Below are 25148 nucleotides of genomic sequence, written 5' to 3' on the forward strand. Positions count from 1 at the left end.
TCTGGAGGAGCTCTGATCTGATTGGTTCATTCCCCTCCATCAGCTGCAGACGTCTGTCAGAATAAAAAACTGAAACATTCAAAATACTCATCCAACTTTTAATGAGGTTCAGTCAGTGTCCATGGGGCGTTCAGGAGCCCTTTAAAGTAGCGTAACATTAAACCTGGGTAAGTTTCTAACATTTACAACAAAACTGACCAAGTTTAAAGAAAAAGAAGAAACAGTGGTTTTCTGCTGCTCAGACATGAATGATTCAGTTTATGTGAATAAAGTGGATTTAATTGGGTTTAAAACTTATTTTCAGACAAACATGGGTTTAAAAGACATCACTTTCAGTTTATTTCTGTATTTTAAAACTTAACTCTTAAAACTGTAAGAAAACTCAGGACTGTTCCTGTAAAATGAAACAGTTCTATTAAACTGATGATGACGGCGCAAACGGGAATTGAACCCACAACGTGTTAGTTCCAGACCTGATCCTGGACCCACTGATGAAGCGGTTCCACCTGTTCACAGCTGTTTCAGTGTGAATCAGTTCCACACACAGACTGCATCAGGTCTGAACATGAAAACAGTGGCAGAAGAAAAAGCCCTTCAGATGAACCAGTGTGGATGTGACCCTGTGACCTCTGACCTCTGGAGCAGGTCCTCATCCATCTGAGCCACTAGAGGAGTGGAATGGGTCCTCCACACATCACTAGTGCCTCCTTCTTCTTCTGTGGTTTCAGACTTTGACCACATCAGGCCTTTCTGGGTGGTTTTTCAGCAGCGTTTGACTGAGTCTCTGACAGACACAAACACATGGCAGTTTCCTGTTGGACTCTGTTTGTCTCTGTGGACGTTGGACTGATTCCTGGTCTCTGTGTCCATCAGAAGGTGTTTCCTGGTGTTCACCTTTGACCTGAGCAAACGTCTGTCATTGTGTTGGTAAAATGGAACTAGATGAGGGAGGGGCTTAAAACATTAGACCATGTGAACTTTACATCTACTTATGAGATGAAAATAATTGTAAAACCATTGACAGATTTTCCATTTGGTATTTCAGGCTTTTCCAGTCATTGACCCCAATGGTCATCATCACCCCCCAGTGGTCGAGTGTTAAGGCCATGTGCAATAAATGCTTAATACACCTTCAAATACATCTGGACTGTCATTTTAAAAATCCTAGAACATTTTTTACACATATTTTGAATATAATCAAAAATACCATTTTTTGATTCACATACTATAGTCTAGACCAAAAATAACTCATTTAGAAGACCCCCCAAAAAAGTACTTATTGATCTATTTTGTCAATTTGATTTAATTATTCTAAAGATGAGTGTCATCAGGTGTCATCTGAAGAAAATGAATTAATCAATTTATTATTTAATCAACCCTTTATTTGATCAAATTAAATAAATTAAATCTCTTAATTTAGTTTTAAAAAAGAAAGAAAAAAGTGGTCATAAATTTGTGTAAACAGATATTTTTTTCTATTGATTTAATCAATTTAGAACCTAAAATTACTCATTTGGAGGAAAACTCCAAAAATATATATTTTTTCGTTATATGATAAAATGTGATTAATCATCTCCATATTAGCTGAAGCTGGATCCTTATTTAGTCTCAAAGGGTTAAAAAAATATGTAAAATCAATAAATAAATAAATAAATTTTAAAAAAGGCTGTAAAATAAAAGAACATTTTCTCATGAATGCTTTGTCCAAAACCCAAATGTTATTTAAAAGTTTCCGTCTTTGAGAAAAATAAGTTTGTTGTTGCTGTTTCTCTATTAATTGTGTCTGATTAGAATCCACAAGAAAGAAAGGAGATTTGAGAAGGAAGTTTGACACTGATATTTTATTTTATTTTATCAGTAAATAAAGTGAAAATGAAGCCTTTTCTGTGTTAATAGTGCAGAATTAGAGCTTAAAATGGTAGAATTAGGAGTAAAAATGTCAGTTATTACATGAATTCTATCATATATAATAAAGATTAGCTCTTTTTGACTGTTAAAGCATCTAACATGGGGTTTTTTGGTGAAAAACCTCAGCTGATATACGATTTTTGCAACATCTACACAACCACAGAACACAACTACACAACACATCTACACACCACACAGAGACACTGAAGATCCAGTCTTGAGTTCAAATCCTCCAAACAGTGGTTCAGTGAATTTGGTTTTGAAGGTGTAGATGTGGATCAGTTTGTCAGAGGAGACTCTGTAGAAGGACAGAGATCCAGCAGGACAGTCCACATACACCGATACTGTACCAGAGGGGGAGGAGGAAGAGGGGGAGGAAGAGGACTGAGGGAGGGGTATTTGTTTGTTATTGTGCCTGACAGCGAAACCACCACTAATGAAATCATCACAGACCAGACTCCAGGAGTGATCATTGAATCCAAACACACAGTCTGTACTGTCTCCTTTCCTTCCGATTCCTCTGTAAGTCACTCCTATCCAAACCTCTCCACTCCACTGGACCTCCCAGTAACAGCGACCAGTCAGACCAGTTGAACACATCAGCTGTTCCCAGTACTCAAATCTGTCCTGATGATCAGGATATGACTGAACCTCCTCCACTCCTTCCACCTTCTTGTTGTTTTCAGACAGTTTGAGTTTTTCATTCGCTGTGTTTGGATCCAGGGTGAGTTCACAGAAATCTGATGGACAGAAGAAAACACAAAACAGCTGCAGTTACTGATCAGTGATCAACTTGATTTGACTTTAGGGGAAAGACTAGAGAATGACTCGTTTGTAATTGTGTCCCTGGGGTACGTTTCTGGGTTAAATAGTGAACGCAGCCGTTTGTGCGCCCGTCAGCGCAAACAGAGAGCGAACGATGGGTCGGCGAACGCAGAGGCTTAAAGAACCCAAAATCCGTTTCTGCGCTCGTTTCGTTCGCTAAGCCATCGTTCACTCACTATTTGCGTTGAAGGGTGCGCTAAACAGGTGCATTCACTATTTAACCCAGAATGAACACCTCCGCTCCCACTGTTTCCAGTCAGCTGATCTGACAGCATTATGGGTAGAATGAAGAAGTATTAGAGGATATCTGAGAGCCCGGACCTGTGACCTCCTCCCTTACCCTCACCTGTCTGGATGGACCTCCTCACCCTCATCTGACTATAGATGGACCTCCTCAACTGTCTGCACCCCCCCATACACACACACACACACTCTGAACTGAACTAAATTATTTACACATATATATGGTGCGTCTGGCTGGACGTCTAAGGATGAGCCCAGTTCTTCTGCACTGGTTACTTTATTAACAGAACTCTAAATGGTCACTGTTGGTCATAACCACGGCAACAACAGGACAAACAGATTGAAGAGAAAAACGGAACTCTGTTCGGTTCCTCTCATCCACGAGCTCATATCTCAATAGGCGCGCACAGACACACACACCTGCGGGTGTCACCAGTTCACTGGCTCTGGTCGCATACGGTTCTCATTCGTTCATTCATTCATCTCTCAAAGCCACACACACTTTGTCCTAAACTAATCTACATTTACCTCCGCCAAGGAGGTTATGTTTTTGCCGGCGTTGGTTTGTCTGTCTGTGTGTGTGTGTGTGTGTGTGTGTGTGTCTGTCTGTCCGTGTGCAAGATAACCCGGACGGATTTGGATGAAAATTTTAGGAAATGTTGATACTGGCACAAGGAACAGATGATAAAATTTTGGTTGTGATGGGGGGGGGGCATCTGCCTTGGCAGAGGTCTGCGCTCTCCGAGTGCTTTTCTTTTTATCCATAAATCCATAGAAAACAAAATTCAGTGAGCGGATCAGTCCTCACTCAGTAAATTCATTTTTATCAGTGCAAAATGTCCATGGGAAAAATCTGATATCATTAAAGATATTGTCAGACTAGTCTTGCAATCTTCTTCTACAAATGTAAATAATATTTCAAAGGAAATACATGACAGAAACGAAGTGAAATGAATCTACAAGAATACATCCTCCTTCTAACACAGACCTCTGAGGTCCGTGTTAAAATCAGCCCTTTAACGAGGAACTGGGCGAGCGCTCACTTTTAATGAACTAGCCCAGAAACAGGATAGCGCATTTTGCGTTGCGTTGGGGTTAACAAACGAACAAACGAACAAACGAACGCATTTTGCGTTGCACTAGTTGTTAACGAACAAAGAGCGAGCCCAGAAACGGGATAGCGCAAAATGCGTTAAAATAGACGCATTTTGCGCTATGCTGGGCTTAACGATTTAAAAAACTAGGGCAGAAATGCACCCCTGGTTCACACACTGTTACTGTGACACAAATGACCATTTGTTGGATTGGTGATGTGTGTGTTTTATAGCTGTAAGCTAGCTGCTAGCTGTGCAGTCACAAGGAAAGACTAGTGATTAGATTAGTGTGAATATAAAACCAGTTACACAACCTCACCTGGTACCACATTACAAACACTAATACTCCACAAAAGGAATAAAAACTGAAGACTCTAATCAGTCAAATTCATCATCAATCACTCAGTAAAATGGATGAAAATGAATAAAAAACCAAATTAAATAGAAAATTAACAAAACTAATAGAAAAAAATATAAAATTATCCAGCAAAATTAACAAAAATGAAACAAACTGAGCAAAATAATCAGAAAAATGAAGAAAATACTCAAAGCAAATTAATAAAATGTTGATTTTGTTGAATATTTAAAGGATGTCCTTTGTAACTTTGCTGTTCTCTATTTAATTTTGTTTTTGTTCATTTTGGTTCAGTTTGTATTATATTAAACACAACTACTGATAGCTGTACAAGTCCTAGTAGTTCATTCAAAGACCAAACACAGAAGTCATGAAGTTATCATGAAAATCCTCCACAGAAATATTTGACTAAATAAATGCTGATCATGTGATCACATAGATAATGTGTGTTCCAATACAGATGACTGATGGGTAGCAGCGTCACAGCACTTTAAACCTCCACAGGTTTGAGTTCTGATGGTTTTGGGGAAATTCATGATGGAGACAAATAAAGGTCTGGTCTGAAACGTGTCTGTGTGAGTTTTATTTCAGAGAAGCTCTGAGATGTGAGCTGTAGTTGTGGTTTTTCTGTCTAATGTCATGTAGGCAGTAGTCAAGGACAGATAGACAGGAACTGGAATTTACTGACATTTCATTCCAATGGTTCTGTTCAGTCTGTGTCTCCAAGTTCACTGTCAAAAACCTTCTGATCAAAAACAAACTGTATTAGTGACGACCTTTGCACAGATTTATTAATTTAATCTTTCCCTTTTTCCTAATTGTCCATAAAATCCATAATATTACAGCCTTTATCTAATGGATAATAAATATTTATGGAAGTGATTTGATGTTTTGGGTTGAACTTGTTACTGTGACAAACTTTCCTCCTGATCGACTCAGCTGTGTTTTTGACTTTATTTTTTTGTTCGTCTTCCACCTTTATCAGACAGCGGCACAAGAACGACACTAGAATGATCCATAAAGACAGAGGAGGTGTGATTGGCCAATGATCTGAGGTTCTGAGGACTCGTCCCTCAGGGTATTTGTGTCATGTGATCCGTGTCCTGACCAATCAGCTGTCAGCTCACCCACTGTCTTCACTGACAGTTGATGTGTTTTCTAATGTGGTACCAGCTCCTTCTGTATGTTCAGGTTGGGTTTCATCTGTAATCCAATGGAAATCCACTTACACTTCCTCAGACCTGGTTTCAACCATCGGACTCCACTGGGCTCCAACCTGAAAAGGAGAAGGAGGGGTCAGAGCAGAATTAAACATGGACATTCCATCACTCTGATCCACTTCAGCTTTTCTGTTCACATCCAGTCCATGGTTCCTGTCAGTCCCTTATTGAACATCTGTATCTGTGACCATGGTCTGGAACTTCAGTAAAGGATGTGGAATCAGCTGTGACACAGTGTTCCTGTCAGCTCCACCTGTTCTATCACACATTATCTGTGTGTGCATCAGCTCAGTCCATACCTGACAGTGTCCAGTCTCCAGTGTGGATCCTCCACTAGAGCACACAGCTCCTGTCCTGAGGCTCCTGGATGGTTGTAGCTCAGGTCTAGCAGTCTGAGATGGGACGGATTGGACTGTAGGGCTGAGACCAGAGAAGAACATCCTTCCTCTGTGATCAGACATCCTGACAGTCTGCAACACAAAACATCACACATCATCTGAGGAGGGAAAAGAAGCAGCGTCAGCTGTTGGACACAGTTATTCTGTGGATGGATTTCAGCACAAATGGGATTGACCTGGAGCCAGTTTCTATTGGACTGACTCGGTTCAGGACAAGATCTGAACACAGACTCAGACTAGTCCAGTCCCTGTCCAAAGTCTGGAAAGACCTGATCTTTTATTGTTACTCAGACAAATTTATCTGGATGAAGATTGACTTTGACCAAATAAAGACACAAATGTACAGATATTGGTCCAAAAACATAAAGTGCATAAATGAACATCCTTCACCACCTCCAAATCAAAGGTTCAATGGTTCTGGGGTTCCAGTGTTTGAACAGACAAACCAGTTCCACTCCAGTCCAACCCTCAGACTGTAGACACTTTACTGTCCTTTGGATAATATCTGTAGATTTAGACTCATTTGGTTTAAATTAGGGCTGCTCGATTATAGCAAAAAAAAAAAAAATCACGATTATTTTAGCAATAATTGAAATCACGATTATTAAAAACGATTATTTGTTAACCTTAAAGTTGTTTATTTTTTTCTTGCAAAACAATGTAAAATATACTCTTTAAACATAAATAAAACTTTTAACCACTAAAAGTGGTAAGTATTTTCACTTTTGTACGAAACAAAAAAATCTTTGAAATCAAATAAGTGTACTGTAAATTCAAGTATAGGGGTTGGACAAAATAATGGAAACACCTAACATTGTGGCATCATAGAAGGTGTTTCCATTATTTTGTCCAACCCCTGTATGTTTCCTTTTGTAAACAAATAGTGCACTGTAATTAAACTGCTATAGACTTGCCATAGAACTGTAGCAATTAAAAAAAAAAAAAACTCACGTAAAGTGCAAATTATAAATTCAAGTATGTTCAATGTAGCATGAAACAGTAAATTCAGTGGCGTGCTGTGAGGTTTCAGTTCAGGCCTTCTGTATACATCAGCCATCTACAGGGTGTCCCATAAGTCTCCATACATAGGAGACATAATACATATGGTTCTAACATGTATTTCTTTATATTTCTTCTTTATAGTTCTTCAGCAGTGGAGGACACGCATTGAAATGTGTTCCCGACAAAATGGCAGTCATATAGAGCATATTATATAAATAAAAATGGTTTATGTCAAGAAACGTTTATTTTTCCTATGTATGGAGACTTATGGGACACCCTGTAGAATACGCACATTAGGGCTATACGGGTTAGGGTTAGGTTAATACGGGAGTTGCAGCGTAAAGAGATTCGAAGACTGAAGATTGCATTGCGGACAAAGTTGTTTTTATGCGTTTTAGTTTTTCATAAGATAAAGAATATGATAAAGGTGGCGGTGGTTAAACTTTAGATGGTTACAAAGGTTTGTTGTGTTAGTGGTCGGTGTGGACACAACTACGAAACACTTTTTGCACGTGATGTGTTTTTGCTCTTCGTCTTCTTCATCAAACCCAAAGTGATTCCATACAATTGAATTTGACTTGCCTTTTTTGTTTACCAAGCACTTCTGCTGTGATTCTCCTGCCATTTTTCCAGACCGCTAGGTACAACTTTCCTCTTAGGGTGGACCTGCCGGCTAGCAGGTAGCTGTAGCTTAGAGGGGGGCGGGGCAGAGCAGCTCATGGTAGTTTGCGTACACGTGAATTAAAACAACTCAAAATTAATAATCGTTTTTTCTCGATTACATAATTTTTGTAATCGTTGCGTGTAATAATCGAAATCGTAATCGAATTTCGATTAATTGCACAGCCCTAGTTTAAATACATCTTCATACAGTTTAGTTCCTGTGTTTGTTACTTATAAATAAAGGAACATGCATGTGTTTCATGTCAGACACTGAACAGCTGCTCTGAAAACCAGGTCAGACTGATCCACTACATGTACATCATGGTTTTAATCATCATCGTTCACACTGGTTGAACAATCCAAACCTGAGAGTCTCCAGTTTACAGTCTGGACTCCTTAGTCCATCTGACAGGATCTTCAGTCCTGAATCCTTCAGGTCCATGTTGTTGAGCTCCAGATGAGTCAGACTAGAGTACTGGGATCTGAGAACTGAGAACAGACCTTCACAGCTTCTCTCTGACAGGTTACAGATACTCAACCTGAAGGACACAGATGATATTTGGATTACAATCAGGTCAGGTCTGGACTGAAGGACCATCACAGTCCACATAGATCTCACTTTGTTCTACAGCTCAAAACCAAATAAAGCTGCACAATTTAGTGAAAAAACACATTTTTCTATTGTAATTTGAGTCTGTTTGGTTGTTTATCAAATCAAATGCACAGAAGAGTCATTTAACAAAGTCAAATCAAACATAAAAACTGAAATTAGTGTGAAAAAAAAAAAAAACTTAAAAGGAGAAACATTTTAATGTTGTGATTTTCATTTTTCCTGTTTTCCATAGTATCTCCATCTGCTCAGTGTCACTGAATCCAAATCATCGCCATAGAACAGAGGTGGGGTTGAGCTTCTATTCTCAGATTTTCCATTTGGATCATCATAAACCCACCTAAATCCTGACCTTTAAATCATGGTCTTTTTCTATTTTATAATTACACAGGTTGATTTAGTGATTACACTTGTGATTGACTGGATTGTGCAGCTCTAGATCTAATACACCTGCATTTAAACAAGTACAACATGATTTAATAAAACTCAGTCAGGACCAAAAGATCAGAAATAATTGAATTCAGATTCTAACTTTATCTGACCTGAGAGTCTCCAGTTTACAGTCTGGACTCCTTAGTCCATCTGACAGGATCTTCTGTCCTGAATCCTTCAGGTCCATGTTGTTTAGCTCCAAATGTGTCAGACTACAGGACTGGGATCTGAGAACTGAGGACAGACCTTCACAGCTTGTCTCTGACAGGTTACAGATATTCAACCTGGAGGACACAGATGATGATATGATCAGGTCAGGTCTGGACTGAAGGACCATCACAGTCCACATAGATCTGAGCTCAGGGAGGAACACGATGCTGCTGACAGTAGGAGTGGTTGGTTGGGTTCCACTACTAGCCTCTATATTTGATTATTTGTCTACTCTTTGTTCATCTCATCGTATGTCTGGTAGGGCTGCAACGACTAGTCGACGGCAAAATCAGTCGATGACTAATTCAATAGTTGACAGGTCGTTAGTGATATGTATCCAATCCCAGGATAAACCATGTTTGACCGTAGCCAGTTGAAGTAGCTCAGAGTGAGACATCTGCCTTTTCCCAGATCTTTGATGCACTGACAGCACATGCACACTAATGATCTGGAACAGAAGGAGCAGCAGTAGACGCCCACTGAAGCCAGGCTACGAGGAACAAACGGCCCAAAGTTTGGGAACATTTCATATGTGACACAACCAAGAAAACTGTCATGTCAGATTTGTATCTGAGCCTGGTGGACCACGGGACCACTACAACTATGAATGAGCATTTACAGAGGAAACCGCCAACCCTCTGGTTATTGGACGACCCGCTCTACCTCCTGAGCCATGGCTGCCCCAGGGCTCAGGAGGTAGAATTATCTATGAACCTTGTAGATAGTTAGCTCCCATGCTAGTAGTGAGTCTATGACTGTATGTGTGTGTGTGAAGGATCATGACAGTTTAAAGAGGAATGGTGTCATTTTGTCTGAAAATTTTATGATTAATTTTATGCAGTGTTAAAGGTGCGGGAGACTTTCGTGACCAATTTTTCATCAAATCTGTAAAACCCCAGTCATATCCTCAGTATCACGAATCTGTAAGTCTTCCTGTGATTACTCACCTGAATCTCTTGCATTACGGTGAACAATTTCAAAGTGCCATCCACCATAAACAGACCCTGGAGGCCGGGAGGTAACTCGGGCATCTTTGGAATTTTGTCGCGACATGCATTGTGGGAAACGCCGGTTCGCTCCGCTGTCTGGCAGCGGCAGCTGGAACAGACACGAGGCAGGAACGGCAGGAGCTCCCTTCCCCTCTCTGCATATTCCTCCAGCCGTTTCTGCGCGTGTTATTTTCATCCATATAATATCATATGGTTGTTCACCGTAATGCAAGAGATTCAGGTGAGTAATCACAGAAAGACTTACAGATTCATGATACTGAGGATATGACTGAGGTTTTACAGATTTGATGAAAAACTGGTCATGAAAGTCTCCCGCAGCTGTAAGATGAGCATGGGAGCCATGGACGACTTCTTGCAGAAAAAGCAGACGTGTCCTCCTCAACACGCTACCGCTCTGATCGAGTCAATTCTAAACATGAAACATGAAATGTATTGGATCGGCCCTGCAGTAACTGTTCTGTTAATGTTACTGTTGGAAAGTTCAGCTGTTACTGACGTAAAGCACTGAGTGTGTACGGGACTATGATGGACAGGTGAGTGGATGAGAAAGGTTTGAGGGCGGAGCCAGTGTATGGGGGTGGAGCCAGTGAGTTGGTGTTGGTGTGTGTGTGTGTGTGTGTGTGTGTGTGTGTGAGAGATGTGAGCCGTAAAAGAGAGAGAAACAGAGTCAGTGGTTAAATTTCCCATTAATGTTTCTTTCTGTTATGTCGCTGTGGTTACCGCATACAGTAACCAACCAACGTATTAACTGTAATGAATAGAAATAAGAGCCATTGCTTTTTTGTTTTTTTTTTTCTTTTTTTAAATTTGTAATATGACTGGTCAACTGTAGAGTTAGTGATTAGTTGCAGTCCAAATGTCTGGACCTGCAACAAGACGGGTATTATAGTTGACTAAATCACATATGAACCTCCACAGCTGTATATGTCAGAACATGCACGTTTCATCTGTGCAATATCTGCTCTTTAAAAGACCTGTGTAAAAGCACCAAAAACAAAAAGAAGATGCTTCTTGCTTGGTTATCAAGACAAAAGCACAGATGAGTCATTTAACAATGTCAAGCCCACCATAAAAACTGAAACTAGTGTAAAAATGCCAAAACTTACAATTACAAACATTTTAATGCATTTCAATCCGATTTTCATTCCAAACACAGCACTGAAACAGCCCTCCTCAAAATGACCTCCTCCTCTCCACAGACTCTGACCATATAAGCATCCTTATCCTCCTGGACCTCACCGCTGCATTCAACACCATCCACCACTCCATCCTTCTCTCATGTCTCGAAAAAACACTCCACATCACTGGCTCAGCACTCACCTGGATCAAATCCTACCTCTCAAACCGACAACATCCACATAAATAACCACTCCTCCTCCACTGCTCCCATGCCACAGAGTGTTCCCCATGGTTCGGTGTTTGGCCCCGTGCTTTTCATCCTCTACATCCTCCCCCTTGGCGATATCATTCGTCGTCACAGTCTCAAATTCCATTGCTATGCTGACGACGTTCAACTTTACATATCCTCCAAATCCATCATTACCTCCACCCTCTCCACCCTGTCAAACTGCCTCTCTGAAATAAAACCTGGATACAAACCATCTACCTTAAACTCAACTGTGGTAATCTGACCTCCTAATCATCGGCCCAAGAGCCCTGACCCAGTCCGTCTACCACTTACATCTCACTGTTTACAATTCATCTCTGACTCCCTCTTCCCACACCCGCAACCTCGTAATTATCTTCCACACGAACTTCACTTTTGAACAGCACATCAAACAGGTCACAAAAACTTCCTTGTTTCAAATTAAAAACAATGGCCCGTCTCCGTTCATTTCTCTCCTTCCCAGCAGTTTATTCACCGTTTTATCACCTCCAGACTTGACTATTTCAACAGCCCCCTCTATGGTGTACCCTCAAAACTCCTCAATAAACTCCAGCTCATTCAGAACTCTGCCGCTTGTCTCCTCACCCACACCCGATCACGCAAACACATCACCCCCATCCTCCAACACCTCCATTGGCTCCCTGTCAAACACAGAATAACATTCAAAATCCTCCCCCTCACCCACAAAGCCCTCCATCACCAGCCCCCCCCCCAGCCCCCCCACCACCACCTCAATGACCTACTTCAGCCCCATGCCCCCACCCACATCCTCCGATCCTCCTCTGCTCACCTCCTCGCCCCACCATTAAAAGCCAAGCACCGAACCTGGGGGGACAGAGCTTTTTCCATTGCTGCTCCAACCCTCTGGAACTCCCTCCCACCTTCTATCCGACACTGCTCCCACCTCAACACTTTTAAATTCCTTTTAAAAACTAATTTATTTAAGACTGCTTTTAATGTTTAATTTCAATGTTTAATTGTTTTATATTCGTATACCTGCCTTTTGCACTTGCTTTTTATGTTTTTAATGTGCTTGGTTTCTGCTTTTATCTGCTGCATGTAAAGTGTCTTTAAGTTCCATGAAAAGCGCTATACAAATAAAATGTATTATTATCATTATTATTAATATAATGTTGTTATTTTCATTTTTCCTGTTTTCCACAGTATCTCCATCTGCTCAGTGTCACTGAATCCAAATCATCTCCATACAACAGAAGTTGTGTTGAACTTCTATTCCCTAATTTTCCATTTGGATCACCATAAATCCACCTAGATCCTGACCTTTAAATTGTCGTCTTTTTCCATTTTATAATTACACAGGTCAATATAGTGTTTACACTTGTAATTGGTAGTGGCTGGTGAAATTATTTTTTGGTGGTGCAGTATCCAGGTCAGTTTTCAGCTGCACTATAACCACATATCACCACTAGGATACACCAAGGTACAGGCACCACTATAAAAAATATTCATTTCAATTAAAATACAAATACACAGTATGTGATTTCAGTCATGCATTTTTATCTGTAAATTTCACCGTCTATCCTTCAAACATGCTCATTTTTCTATGACTCTACTGTTAAAGTCAGACATGTCCCTGATGAGTCTCTTTTCCACTGATAATATGGGAAATGCATTTAGACCAGGGGTGAAGGTAGTACAGGTAGGTCACATGACAGTAAAAAAATAGAAAATCAACCTAAGGGCGAAAACAAATCAATAATATCACTCATGGTGTGAATCCATCTCATGCCTCCTGCATCTAAACCAGTTGTGTTATCCACTGATCTATCCAGCCTCTTAGTCATAGCTCAGTAGTTTTACTCACAGACCTATTCAGTATTTCCATTTTTGAGGAAGGTCTGGATTCTTTTTGGGATGTGACGTTTACTCCTGTGGGTGGGGCCGAGGTTCTCCTATCTCTTGTATTGGAGGGGGTTTACTGCACATGCTCCATTTATAATGAGAGTCTATTATGATAAAGGCAGAGCCTTGGGCACAGATTTTTGCCCCAAACAGGAAACACGTCAGTTGACTGTTCACTAAACTACAGAAAACATGTTTAAACTCCAGTTGAATGCAGATTGTACACAGTACTCACGGCCTGTATCATGTATTACTCATTTAAATATTCATGTTTTTTTGTTTGTTTTTTTTTTATTATTTTAGGTGATTCCTATTGTTTTCTTCATGTGAGACAGATGGGGTGGCACCCTAGCACCCTCTATTGACGAGCTGCCACTGCTTGTGATTGACTTGATTGTGCAGCTCTAGATCTAATACACCTGCATTTAAACAAGTACAACATGATTTAATAAAACTCAATCAGGACCAAAAGATCAGAAATAACTGAATTCAAATTTTAACTTTATCTGACCTGAGAGTCTCCAGTTTACAGTCTGGACTCCTTAGTCCATCTGACAGGATCTTCAGTCCCGAATCCTCCAGGTCATTGGTACTGAGGTCCAGATGTATCAGACTAGAGGACTGGGATCTGAGAACTGAGGACAGACCTTCAAAGCCTCTTTCTGACAGGCCATAGACAGTCAATCTGCAGAAACAGAACAGATTGGTTTGTTAGATTAAAAACAGCAGCAGAATAAACTGATCTTCACTAAACTCCACTTCATTTCAGTCCCAATAGTTCTAGAGATAATCACTAGTTTAGGTCAAATATCAGGTTATAAAGTCAATGTATCACAGAGCTCCTATTTCCTGTTAACACTCAGACAAACCGTCTGGACCTTCACTGCTTTTCATTTATGATTATGGTTATGACCCCTTTATTTATCTGGGGGTCTCAGTAACACGTACATTTACAGATTTATTTAAAGATAATCTGGAACCAGCACTGAAGACCAAACAGGATCTAAATCCATGGTCCACCATAAACTAACTCACGTTTGATGGACTGGATCAGATGTGCTCCTACTGTCATACACATGAAGTGGATTGTATGTGAATTCCATCAAGTTATGATGTTGATTAATATGATCAGTGTCGTGGTTTGACAAGGAATGAATAAGGTATAAAAATGTCATAAACTCGACTCTAAATTCAATAAACTGTCTGGACTCACACAGCTTTGTTGGAGGCTTTGACGACTGGCAGCAAATTCAAAAGAGCCACTTCTGAACCAGAGTATTTGTTCAGGTCGAACTCATCCAGATCTTTATCTGATGACAGTAAGATAAAGACCAGAGCTGACCACTGAGCAGGAGACGGACCGTATCTGTAGAGACCCCCATCTTTCAGGTACTTTTGAATCTGATCCACCAGAGATCGATCCTCCAGTTCATTCAGACAGTGGAACAGGTTGATGCTTTTCTCTACAGACAGTTTATCATTGATCTTCTTCTTGATGTACTCAGCTGTCTGCTGATTGGTCTCTGAGCTACTTCCTGTCTGTTCCATCAGACCTTGTAGGAGTCTGTGATTGGCCTGCAGTGATAGACCCAGGAGGAAGCGCAGGAACAGGTCCAGGTGTCCATTTGGACTCTGTAAGGCCTGGTCCACAGCAGTCTGGTAGAACTGTGTGTCTGCAGATCCAGACCTCTGGGATGTGGTTTGTTCTTCTGACAGCAGATTGACTCCAGTGTTGATGAAGGTCTGATGGACATGAAGAGCAGCCAGAAACTCCTGGACACTCAGATGAATGAAGCAGAACCTCTTGTCCTGGTACAGTCCTCTCTCCTCTATAAACACCTCTGTGAACACTCCTGAGTACACTGAGGCTGATCTGATATCGATGCCACACTCTGTCAGGTCTGATTCATAGAAGATCAGGTTTCCTTTCTTCAGCTGCTCAAAGGCCAGTTTTCCCAGAGACTCAATCATCTCCATGGTCTCTGGACTCCAGGGTGAATCTGTCCCAGATCGTTCATCATACTTGACGTTCTTCAGTTTGGCCTGAACCACCAGGAAGTGGATGTACATCTCAGTCAGGGTCTTGGGCAGTTGTCTTCTATCTGTGTTCTTCAACACGTCCTCCAGAACTGTAGCAGTGATCCAGCAGAAGACTGGGATGTGACACATGATGTGGACGCTTCGGGACCTCTGGATGTGGGAGATGACTGTGTTGGTCACTTCTTCATCTGTGAACCTCTTCCTGAAGTACTCCTCCTTCTGTGGGTCAGTGAACCCTCTGATCTCTGTCACCATGTCAACACACTGAGCAGGGATCTGATTGGCTGCTGCAGGTCGTGTGGTTATCCAGAGGCGAGCAGAGGGAAGCAGGTTCCCCCTGATGAGGTTCATCAGCAGCACATCCACTGAGGTGGACTCTGTAACATCCGTCAGGATCTGAGTGTTGTTGAAGTCCAGAGGAGGTCGACACTCATCCAGACCATCTAAGATGAACACCACCTGGTGGTCTTCAAAGATCCAGATTCCTGCTTCTTTGGTTTCAGTGAAGAAGTGATGAACCAGTTCCACCAAGCTGAACTTCTTCTGTTTCAGCACATTCAGCTCTCTGAAGGTGAATGGAAATATGAAGTGGATGTCCTGGTTGGCTTTGTCTTCAGCCCAGTCCAGACTGAACTTCTGTGTTAAGACTGTTTTCCCGATGCCGGCCACGCCCTTTGTCAGCACTGTTCTGATTGGTTGGTCTCTGTCAGGTGGTCCTTTAAAGATGTCTTCACATGTGATGGTTGTTGGTGGTCTGTGTGGGTTCCTGGATGCTGTTTCAATCTGTCTGACCTCATGTTCCTGGTTGACCTCTGTAGCCCCTCCCTCTGTGATGTAGAGCTCTGTGTAGATCTGGTTCAGGAGGGTTTTGGGGAGTCCTTCTTTAATGATGCCCTCAAACACACACTCAAACTTCTGCTTCAGCTTAACCTTCAGTTTTCGCCGACACTGGTCAATGCTCTCTGAGTGAAGACAAAGAAGACAATTAAGAGGATGTTCCAAACACAAATGGAAGGGGGATGTTTCCCATTTCCTCTAGTATCATGTCATTATGTTACAGATTCTGTGTGTATTCAGGTCCAGTCATTCATTTCCTCTCATTAGATCAGTTTATTGTTCATGTGTCTTCTCTCATATCCATGACATTCAGTTGGAGGACAGTAGAGTTGAACTGTTCAAATATACTCATCATGTGTATTTGTACATGAAGAACCCTTCAATGTCTTCAAAAAACAATTATTCAAACAAACTAAATCCACATTATTAACAACACTTTGTCTTCTCTGTAGTTTTGTATCATCATTGATCTTTAATCCTGAATATCATCTTTTTTCCCTTTGGAATGTCCTTTAAATCCTTTTATCTACAAGAAACACAGCTCTAAAAATATTCAGAGTCATGTAGGCAGTAGTTTCATCAGTTTCATCCAAATGACTTTAGTCACTGTTTTTCCTCTGATTCAAACTCTACACATGGACGTCATCCATCAGGTTCATTCATGTCAATTTAGTGAAATACCACTAGGTAGTTCAATGATAAAGTCATCTTTATTTAATATGAATGACTCAGTTATTCTCACATGTACGTATTTGGACACTACAATGTTATGACTGAGGCCAAACATGTTTCAAGGTCCCAGTTTCATAGAAGGAAACTGTTCTGGAGCTGAAAATGACGACTGGAAAAACTGTCAAATCCCACAGTGAAAGAATAACAGCTCATCCACTGGATGTTTCCAGGGACTGAATGAGGACCTGCTTGGACTAGAAGACTATGGTGAAAAGTGCCAGCCTTCCACTTGGTGTGTTCACCTCTTTGACTGTAGTTGAACCATTCAAACAGACTGACAGCTGCTTCACTTTGATTTGAGATCCACAGGAAAAGGTCAGTCTGTCGGGAACAGTTACCTTTAAAATACCAAATCTAAGGAAGGGTTTGACAGACTTCAGTCAAATCTGGACCAAACGTTCACTTGGACTTAAGGATGAAGTAACTGCATCGAGGTGGACAAAGGTCAAAGGTCATTGAGACCTCACAAATCACATTAGTGGTAATGACTGTGAGTAACTGAGAAAACTACATGAGTGGATTCTGATAGAACAGCTGCTTATGTTTTAATTTATATTATTTGGCCATTTGCTCCATTATTATTATTATTATTATTATTATTATTATTATTATTATTATATAAATAAATCAAGAGCTTAATGTTTGTGTAATACAGTTTTGCTTCATCCTCAGTCTGAATTTACTCATGTTGTTAGTTTGACTAAACTCTGTGTTGAGTTAATCTTAGTGTAGCGGGTGCAAATTTGCGCTGTCCCTTTAAGGAACGGGAGCCCTCGTGAATGAGGAAGTGGGGCGTGCACGGAGAGAGAGAGAGACGTGATGGAGCGCCGAACGGAGTGGTAGCGATGTGAATGCTACACTGTGCTAAAGTACGGAGAAAAAATAAGGTTTAATGAACCGTCTTAGTGGATACCTAAGTGAGAGGTCAGTAAGACTGTTACGTTTAAACCCCGTTTTCTTTGGTAGTTCGGACACTGAAGTGAACAGAGGCTAAGCTATGTGCTGCGACAGCCATGTGGAGTTACAATGGCGGCGCGCTAATGGACTGCAACGATGAGGACATCTGGAAGAGTGTTAAGAAGTGCGTTTAGTGCACGTGTTTGTCGCGTAGACCGCTTGAAATAGTATAAAAGTTTTACTCCGGCGTGATTCCGTTTAGTCAAGTGTGTAATCACTCCGTGGAGCGCTGATAGTGGAATACCGTCTTTCCCTTGGACTGCTGCAAGTGGCATTGTTATCCTGAGTTCCTGTTGTCCCTCCGACCAGTGGAGGAGCTGGCATCTGTTCTGTGAGTCCGGGGTTAAGTCTTTGATGGGGATTACCCTGCCATCCTCCCAACACTCTGGACGTGACTTCGGCAGTTTGTGGGTAACATCAACTCGCACACACACACGCCACCATTCACACTGACTGATCCATGTGTATTAGTGCGGTCCGAACTGAACTGAACTGAAGCCGCACTAAAATACACATTTACATACACACCTTGTTGCGCTGGGATAGACGCTGGACTGCCTCCTAGCGCATACACTCACACGTTCACACACGCAGCGTTTGACTGAACTGAACTGAAGCTGCTTACATTCACACACTTAAATACATTTGCGCTTGGAGAAAGGACCAGAACTGCTTTCATGTGCATTCTCCATTCACACACACACATATTGGACAACAAACCCACTCTGTCATTGTGTTAATTGCTCAGCAGAATGTTATTTTTTTTCTGTTTGAAAGAGTTTGAACGGAATATGTTTTATCTTTGTTGTTACATGTTTGGTGACATAAGTGAATGTGATTGGAGCTGAATGTTATCTGTCTTAGAGAGATGAGAGCTCACGCGGCGAAATTTATTTTGAAAAGCGATTCAAAGGTTGTTCTAAGTGAACGTAGGGTTGTGTATTGAAACTCATTGACTATTTGTGGAAGAGAATATTGTTTTTTTATTGTTATTATTATTATTTTTTTTAAAAAAAACTGCTTTAGCCTTGTCATTATGGGTTAAAACACTGCTATTATTTTATTCATTACTGTGGTAATAAATGTTACCATTTCTTGTTCATGATATTCTGTCTAACTGGGGGTAGGGGCGCCTCGCCTGTTCAGTTAGATCTTGGAAATAGGGGTGGTGTCAAAGTCGTTCAGCATCCAACTCTCATACACCATACACCCTTCAGGCTGCCACCAGATGTTAGATTTATCCTGAAGCCCTCTTCTCCTCATCTAATCTAAGCTGCGCTAAGGCTAGACTACTGGACAGGATACAACCTGCTCATACTCTTGAGCACTGAGGCTTTAAGTATTGGGTAAGGGGGACCCAGATCCCGCCTCACTCAGTTCTCCCCAGATAGAAACAATTAAATAACCCCTACAAGGTGGCGGTAAAACCCCGACCACTACAAGTGGCGTCACGAACAGGATAGAATTATTCTCACTTAAGATTTCAAGTATTTAAGCAGATGACATGGCAGAATTAGAAGAGCTCAGAAAACAGTTTGCTGACATGCAGGCAAGGTTCAACGACCAAGCAGATGCATTGGTACAAGCCAGAAATGAGCAAAGAGAGGCTCTGGCTTTAGCTAAGAGTGTCATAGATCTACAGAAAGATAAGTCACCCACCGCTACTGTGTACATCCCAAGAGAACGTAAATGCCCTGACTTCAGTGGTAAACAAGGGGAAGTGAATGTTGAGGAATGGATTTCATCAATGAAGTCTGCCCTGCAGGTTATGAAAATTCCTACTGAAGATCAAGCTGAGTTTATTAAGCAACATCTTAGAGATGAAGCTAAACTCACAGTTAAGTATATGGGAAAAGACACAGATCAGAGCGCTACGGAAATATTTGATGCACTGCGGGAGAATTATGGTGACAAGGTTCCCCTAGGCACGCGGCTCAAAGAATTCTATGACCGAAAGCAGATGCCTGGAGAGACTATACGCTCATATGCTTATGACCTTCAAGAAAAGCTTATGCAGATTCGGCATAGAGACTCTAGGCGCATTCCAGATGCGGACTCAGTGCTGAAAGAACAGCTTGCTCTCGGACTTCGGGATGACATACTAAGGAGGGAGATAAAGAAAAGACTGAAAGAAAATGGGAGTCTTACTTTCACTGAGCTAATGCAAGATGCTATCTCATGGTCTGAAGAGGAAGAGGCTGGAACTTTAGATGGTGTGAAAAGTGGTGTTCGCTCCAAGGGCGCTGTTCATGCTGCTAGAGTGACAGAAGAGCCTACATCGCAGCTTACCATGGAGATGCTACATGAAGCAATACAGAGAATAGCCACTCGCCAAGATGAACTTTTCCAAATGATGAACAACAGAGGCAAGGACCCTCCACAGAGCAAAGATGGCAAGGTGAGGGGCTCACCTCTGAGGGGTGGAGATGGAAAGTTAATTTGCTACACCTGTCATGAGCCGGGCCACACAAGCCGGCGCTGTCCTCAGAACCGAGGGGCCATGGACCCAGCACCTCTGCTACTTAAAGCTGATGAGCCCTCGGGGGCTGCGGGGAAGGGGCAGACTAGTACAAGCCTCTCAGTAGTTACAGGTCACCTAGCAGGGCAGTCCACTGGTGCGTCAGGTGGCTCTAATAAAAGTGCCTTTGGAGACTGTTTAGCAGTGGATGTTCAGATTGCTGGCGTTAGAACAAAGTGCCTCCTGGACACTGGGTCAGAGGTGACCACGATCCGTGAATGCTATTTTAAGGAACATTTTGGAGAAGTGGTCTTATCTTCGGCTAACTGGGTTCAACTCACCGCAGCAAACGGCCTCGAGATTCCCCTTTTAGGATGCTTGGAGGCCGAAATAAACTGCATGGGGAAGAATGTTGGCAAAAAGTGTGTTTTTGTCTTGAAGGACAAGAGTCCAGATGTGGATGACATGAAGGGCCTTCCGGGAATCTTGGGGATGAATGTGCTGAGTGAGTTAAAGGACCTTTTTGTAGCTGCAGATGGGATCGAGAAAATAAGTAAGCACCGTGGAGTTGAGGCCAAAGTCCACAGAGTGCTGGCAAATATCAGAAAAGAGGCAGGTACCCTTGGGCAAAGTGACCGAATAGGCTATGTGAAAGTAGCTGGAAGAGAAGCTGTAATTATTCCCCCTCTCAGTGAACGGATTCTTGAAGGCCGTTGTGGGGTGCCCTCAAAGACAAGTTGTCAAGTGTTAGTTGAGGCAACATCTGGGGCAAGTATGCCAAAGAGTCTCCTGGTTGCTAACGTACTTGCTAAGGCATCAGGTGGTCGTGTACCAGTTCGAGTGTTAAATTCTAGCCAAAAACCCGTGAGGCTGAAGCCACGGTCACGAGTCGCAGTTGTGTATAGGCCACAAAAGGTGCTGCCAAAAGAGCTTGTGGAGTTTGAAGAGAGAGATGGTGCACTGCATGTGAAAGCTGTTGAAAATGACCCAATCACGTGTGAAAAGATTAGCATGGGGCAGCTACCAGTCCCGGTCCAAGTTAAGCTAGAAGGGCTCACCTCAGCCCAGTGTGACAGGATCCGGGATCTATTAGCTAGGCACCAAGATGTCTTCTCAAAGAACGATTCAGATTATGGATACACCACAGCAGTGACTCATAGTATACCCACAGGTGACGCCCCGCCAATTAAGCAACGGCACCGCCGGGTTGCGCCCCAGGTCTTTCAGCAATTCAAGAAACACATTCAAGATCTTGTCTCTCAGGGAGTTCTCAAGGGGAGTTGTAGCCCCTGGGCTTCGCCTGCTGTAATAGTTCTGAAAAAAGATGGCAGTGTCAGATTCTGCTGCGATTACCGGAGACTAAACCAAGTGACCTGCAAAGACGCCTACCCACTCCCACGTGTGGATGAGTCGCTGGATGCTTTAGGGAAAGCGCAGTTGTTCTCCACTCTTGACCTGACCTCCGGCTATTTCCAAGTAGCCATGGATGATGCAGACAGGGCAAAGACAGCCGTCACCACCCCATTCGGACTGTTTGAGTGGTCTAGAATGCCGTTTGGGCTATGCAACGCCCCGGCCACTTTTCAACGGTTAATGGGTGTGGTGCTGGGTGATCTGACATTTGAAGTGCTGCTCATCTATTTGGATGACATCATAGTCTTTTCCAAAGACTTTGAAACACATTGTGAGAGACTGGAACTTGTCTTCAACCGATTGAGACAGCATGGCTTAAAGTTGAAGCCAAGCAAGTGCCATCTCCTGACGGAGGAGGTGAAATTTCTCGGTCACATAATCTCCGCCCAAGGAATCCAGGTAGATCGAGAAAAGGTCCAGGTCTTGGAAACATGGCCATCTCCTACGTCAGTGAGAGAAGTGAGGCAAGTCTTGGGGTTCATGAGTTATTACAGAAGATTTGTCCCCAGGTTTGCCCACTTGGCTCGACCCCTTCATGCTTTGGTTGGCAGGGGAATTAAAGGTGGACCGACTGAACAGTTCAAATGGAGTGATGAGTGTCAGCAGGCTTTTAAAGAGTTGAAGCACAGCCTGATGCATCCGCCCGTCTTAGCCTACCCTGATTTCAGCCTACCCTTCATACTCACTACGGATGGAAGTCGGCAGGGTTTGGGAGCTGTATTAAGCCAAAAGCAGGAGGGAGTCGAGCATGTCATTGCTTTCGCCAGCCGGGGTCTGCGTGCTGCAGAAAAGAATGACAGAAACTATAGTGCATTCAAATTAGAGCTGCTTGCCCTAAAATGGGCGATAACAGAGAAGTTTAAAGAGTACCTTATGTACTCAAAGTTCACCGTTGTGTCCGATCACAACCCGCTCCGCTACCTGGCCTCCGCAAATCTTGGGGCAGTCGAGCAGCGCTGGGTCGCTCAGCTAGCAGATTATGATTTTGAAGTGTGCTATAAGCCGGGGCGTCAGAACACTAATGCTGATGTGCTATCAAGGATTCCAGTGAGCACAGAACCAGATGAAGAAGACACAGGCAAAGATTTCATACGTATGGGAACAGAAGAAGTGCGTGCTTGTCTTTGGCCAGCTCAGGAAGAGAATGCAGGTGCAGTCATCACAAAAGGGGTCACACAGAATGCTGTGAGGGGAACTGTGAATGGTTTCAGCTGGGCCGAGATTGAGCACGAGCAGAAGCTTGATCCTTGTATCAAGCCCATCCACTCAGCTGTATGGAACAAACGAAAGCCCACACTAGCTGAGTTAAAAAGCATGGGCCCTAAGCTGAAGCGGCTCGCCAAACAGTTTGACCGGCTGAGCCTTCAGAGGGGAGTCCTTTTCCGATCTATTAGTGACCCAAGGTGTGGGGAAGAGATCCGACAGCTAGTTGTTCCAGAGAGCCTGCAGCGTCGAGTGTATGAAAGCCAGCATGAACACAGTGGACATTTTGCAGAACAGAGCACCCTGGGGCTGATGAGGCGGGGCTATTATTGGCCGACGATGGTAAATGATGTGCACAGTTGGATCAAAGAATGCAAGCGCTGCGCATTGGCAAAAGATGTCTTTCCAAAAATTAAAGCTCCCATGACATGTACCAATATCACAGCACCCCTTGAGGTCGTGGCCATGGATTATACCCTTCTGGAAAGGTCCAATGGGGGGTACGAGAATGTGCTTGTTCTTACGGACATGTTCACCCGGTTTACTGTGGCTGTCCCAACCAAGAACCAAACAGCCCACACAACAGCCAAGCACCTTGTGAAGAACTGGTTTGTCCATTATGGATGCCCAGCGCGGTTGCATTCGGACCAAGGTCGGTGTTTTGAAGCAAATGTGATAAAAGAGCTGTGTAAGATTTACAGGATAGGAAAAAGTCGTACGAGCCCTTACCACCCACAGGGCAACGCCCAGTGTGAAAGGTTCAATCGAACTATGCATGAGATGTTGAGAACTTTGCCAGCTGAGAAGAAGAGGAGGTGGGATGAATACCTGCCGGAGCTAGTCATGGCATACAACAGCCGTATCCATTCTTCCACGGGTTATTCACCCTTTTATCTAATGTTTGCAAGGGATTCTCGGATGCCAATGGACATCTTAGGGGGAAAGGACCTGGAGGATGAAGAAGTGGATAATCTTGATGACTGGGTTAAGGCTCATCACAGCAAGCTCAAAATGGCTGTGGAAGTAGCTAATGCTGCAGCTCAGGATGCGTCCAGAAAAAGGAAACGAGCCTATGACCGTAGGTCTGCAGGAGCTCTTCTAAGGGCTGGGGACCGTGTTCTTTTGCGCAACCACTCCTACCGAGGTAGAAATAAGATAGGAGACAAATGGGACCCCTTCCCTTACATAGTGCTTAAACAGAACCACAATGACATCCCTGTGTACACAATCTGCCCTGAGGGAGGGGGCCCTTCAAAAGTTGTGCACAGAGACCAGCTCAGACACTGTACTTTCCAATCACTACCACCACGCCAGACAGCTGTTCACCAGCCCAAGAAAGGCTCTGACATTGACACTGACTGTCCTGATATCATCTGTATCCCTGTCACTACATCCGTGCCCACAAACGCTGATAGGGAACATAGAGAATCAGTGCAAGAGCAGTCAGGTGATGCAAATCAAGATCAGAGTGGGGTGGGAAATGAAGATGTGCTTATATCTGAAGAACTGGAAACTGTTGGTGGGTCAGATGCAGAGAGTGAAAGTGAAAGTGTGTATGAGCCTAGACGGTCTGCAAGACAGAACAAGGGTACACTTCCCTGCAGATTTAGGAGGGATTATGTTTTCAAGTAATACAGTATGACTTTGGGAATGTTGTAAACTGGCCTTGGTGCATTTACATGTGTTTGGGTATCCTTACAAAGCCTGAGTTATGATGTCTAGTTTGTATGTCTACACAATGTTCTGGGGCATCCCTGTGCACTACAAGGTTGGGAGATTGTGATTGATGTTGCATTGTTGATGTATTGACATGCTATGTTTTCCTTTATGTTACAGAAGTCACGTTGTCTGTTGGGGGGGCATGGCAGGGTTTCGCAGGGGGGAATGTAGCGGGTGCAAATTTGCGCTGTCCCTTTAAGGAACGGGAGCCCTCGTGAATGAGGAAGTGGGGCGTGCACGGAGAGAGAGAGAGACGTGATGGAGCGCCGAACGGAGTGGTAGCGATGTGAATGCTACACTGTGCTAAAGTACGGAGAAAAAATAAGGTTTAATGAACCGTCTTAGTGGATACCTAAGTGAGAGGTCAGTAAGACTGTTACGTTTAAACCCCGTTTTCTTTGGTAGTTCGGACACTGAAGTGAACAGAGGCTAAGCTATGTGCTGCGACAGCCATGTGGAGTTACAATGGCGGCGCGCTAATGGACTGCAACGATGAGGACATCTGGAAGAGTGTTAAGAAGTGCGTTTAGTGCACGTGTTTGTCGCGTAGACCGCTTGAAATAGTATAA

The 25148-nt window shown here is 42.9% G+C and overlaps 1 protein-coding gene across 1 annotated transcript in view; it reads right to left on the reverse strand.

The window, feature by feature from the left end:
• Nucleotides 1-4601: 4601 nt before the first annotated feature.
• Nucleotides 4602-25148, reverse strand: part of LOC115433363 (NLR family CARD domain-containing protein 3-like) — a 102953-nt gene continuing 82406 nt past the window's right edge. The window contains exons 9-14 of the mRNA XM_030154734.1: nucleotides 14434-16222; nucleotides 13732-13905; nucleotides 8861-9034; nucleotides 8074-8247; nucleotides 5945-6115; nucleotides 4602-5701 (exon numbers count right to left, since the gene is read on the reverse strand). Coding sequence (XP_030010594.1) covers nucleotides 5584-5701; nucleotides 5945-6115; nucleotides 8074-8247; nucleotides 8861-9034; nucleotides 13732-13905; nucleotides 14434-16222 — 2600 coding nt within the window. The 3' untranslated portion in view covers nucleotides 4602-5583. The remainder of the gene's footprint in view (nucleotides 5702-5944; nucleotides 6116-8073; nucleotides 8248-8860; nucleotides 9035-13731; nucleotides 13906-14433; nucleotides 16223-25148) is intronic.

This window comes from Sphaeramia orbicularis, chromosome 2 (assembly GCF_902148855.1).
Source record: "Sphaeramia orbicularis chromosome 2, fSphaOr1.1, whole genome shotgun sequence".
Classification (NCBI taxonomy): Eukaryota; Metazoa; Chordata; class Actinopteri; order Kurtiformes; family Apogonidae; genus Sphaeramia; species Sphaeramia orbicularis.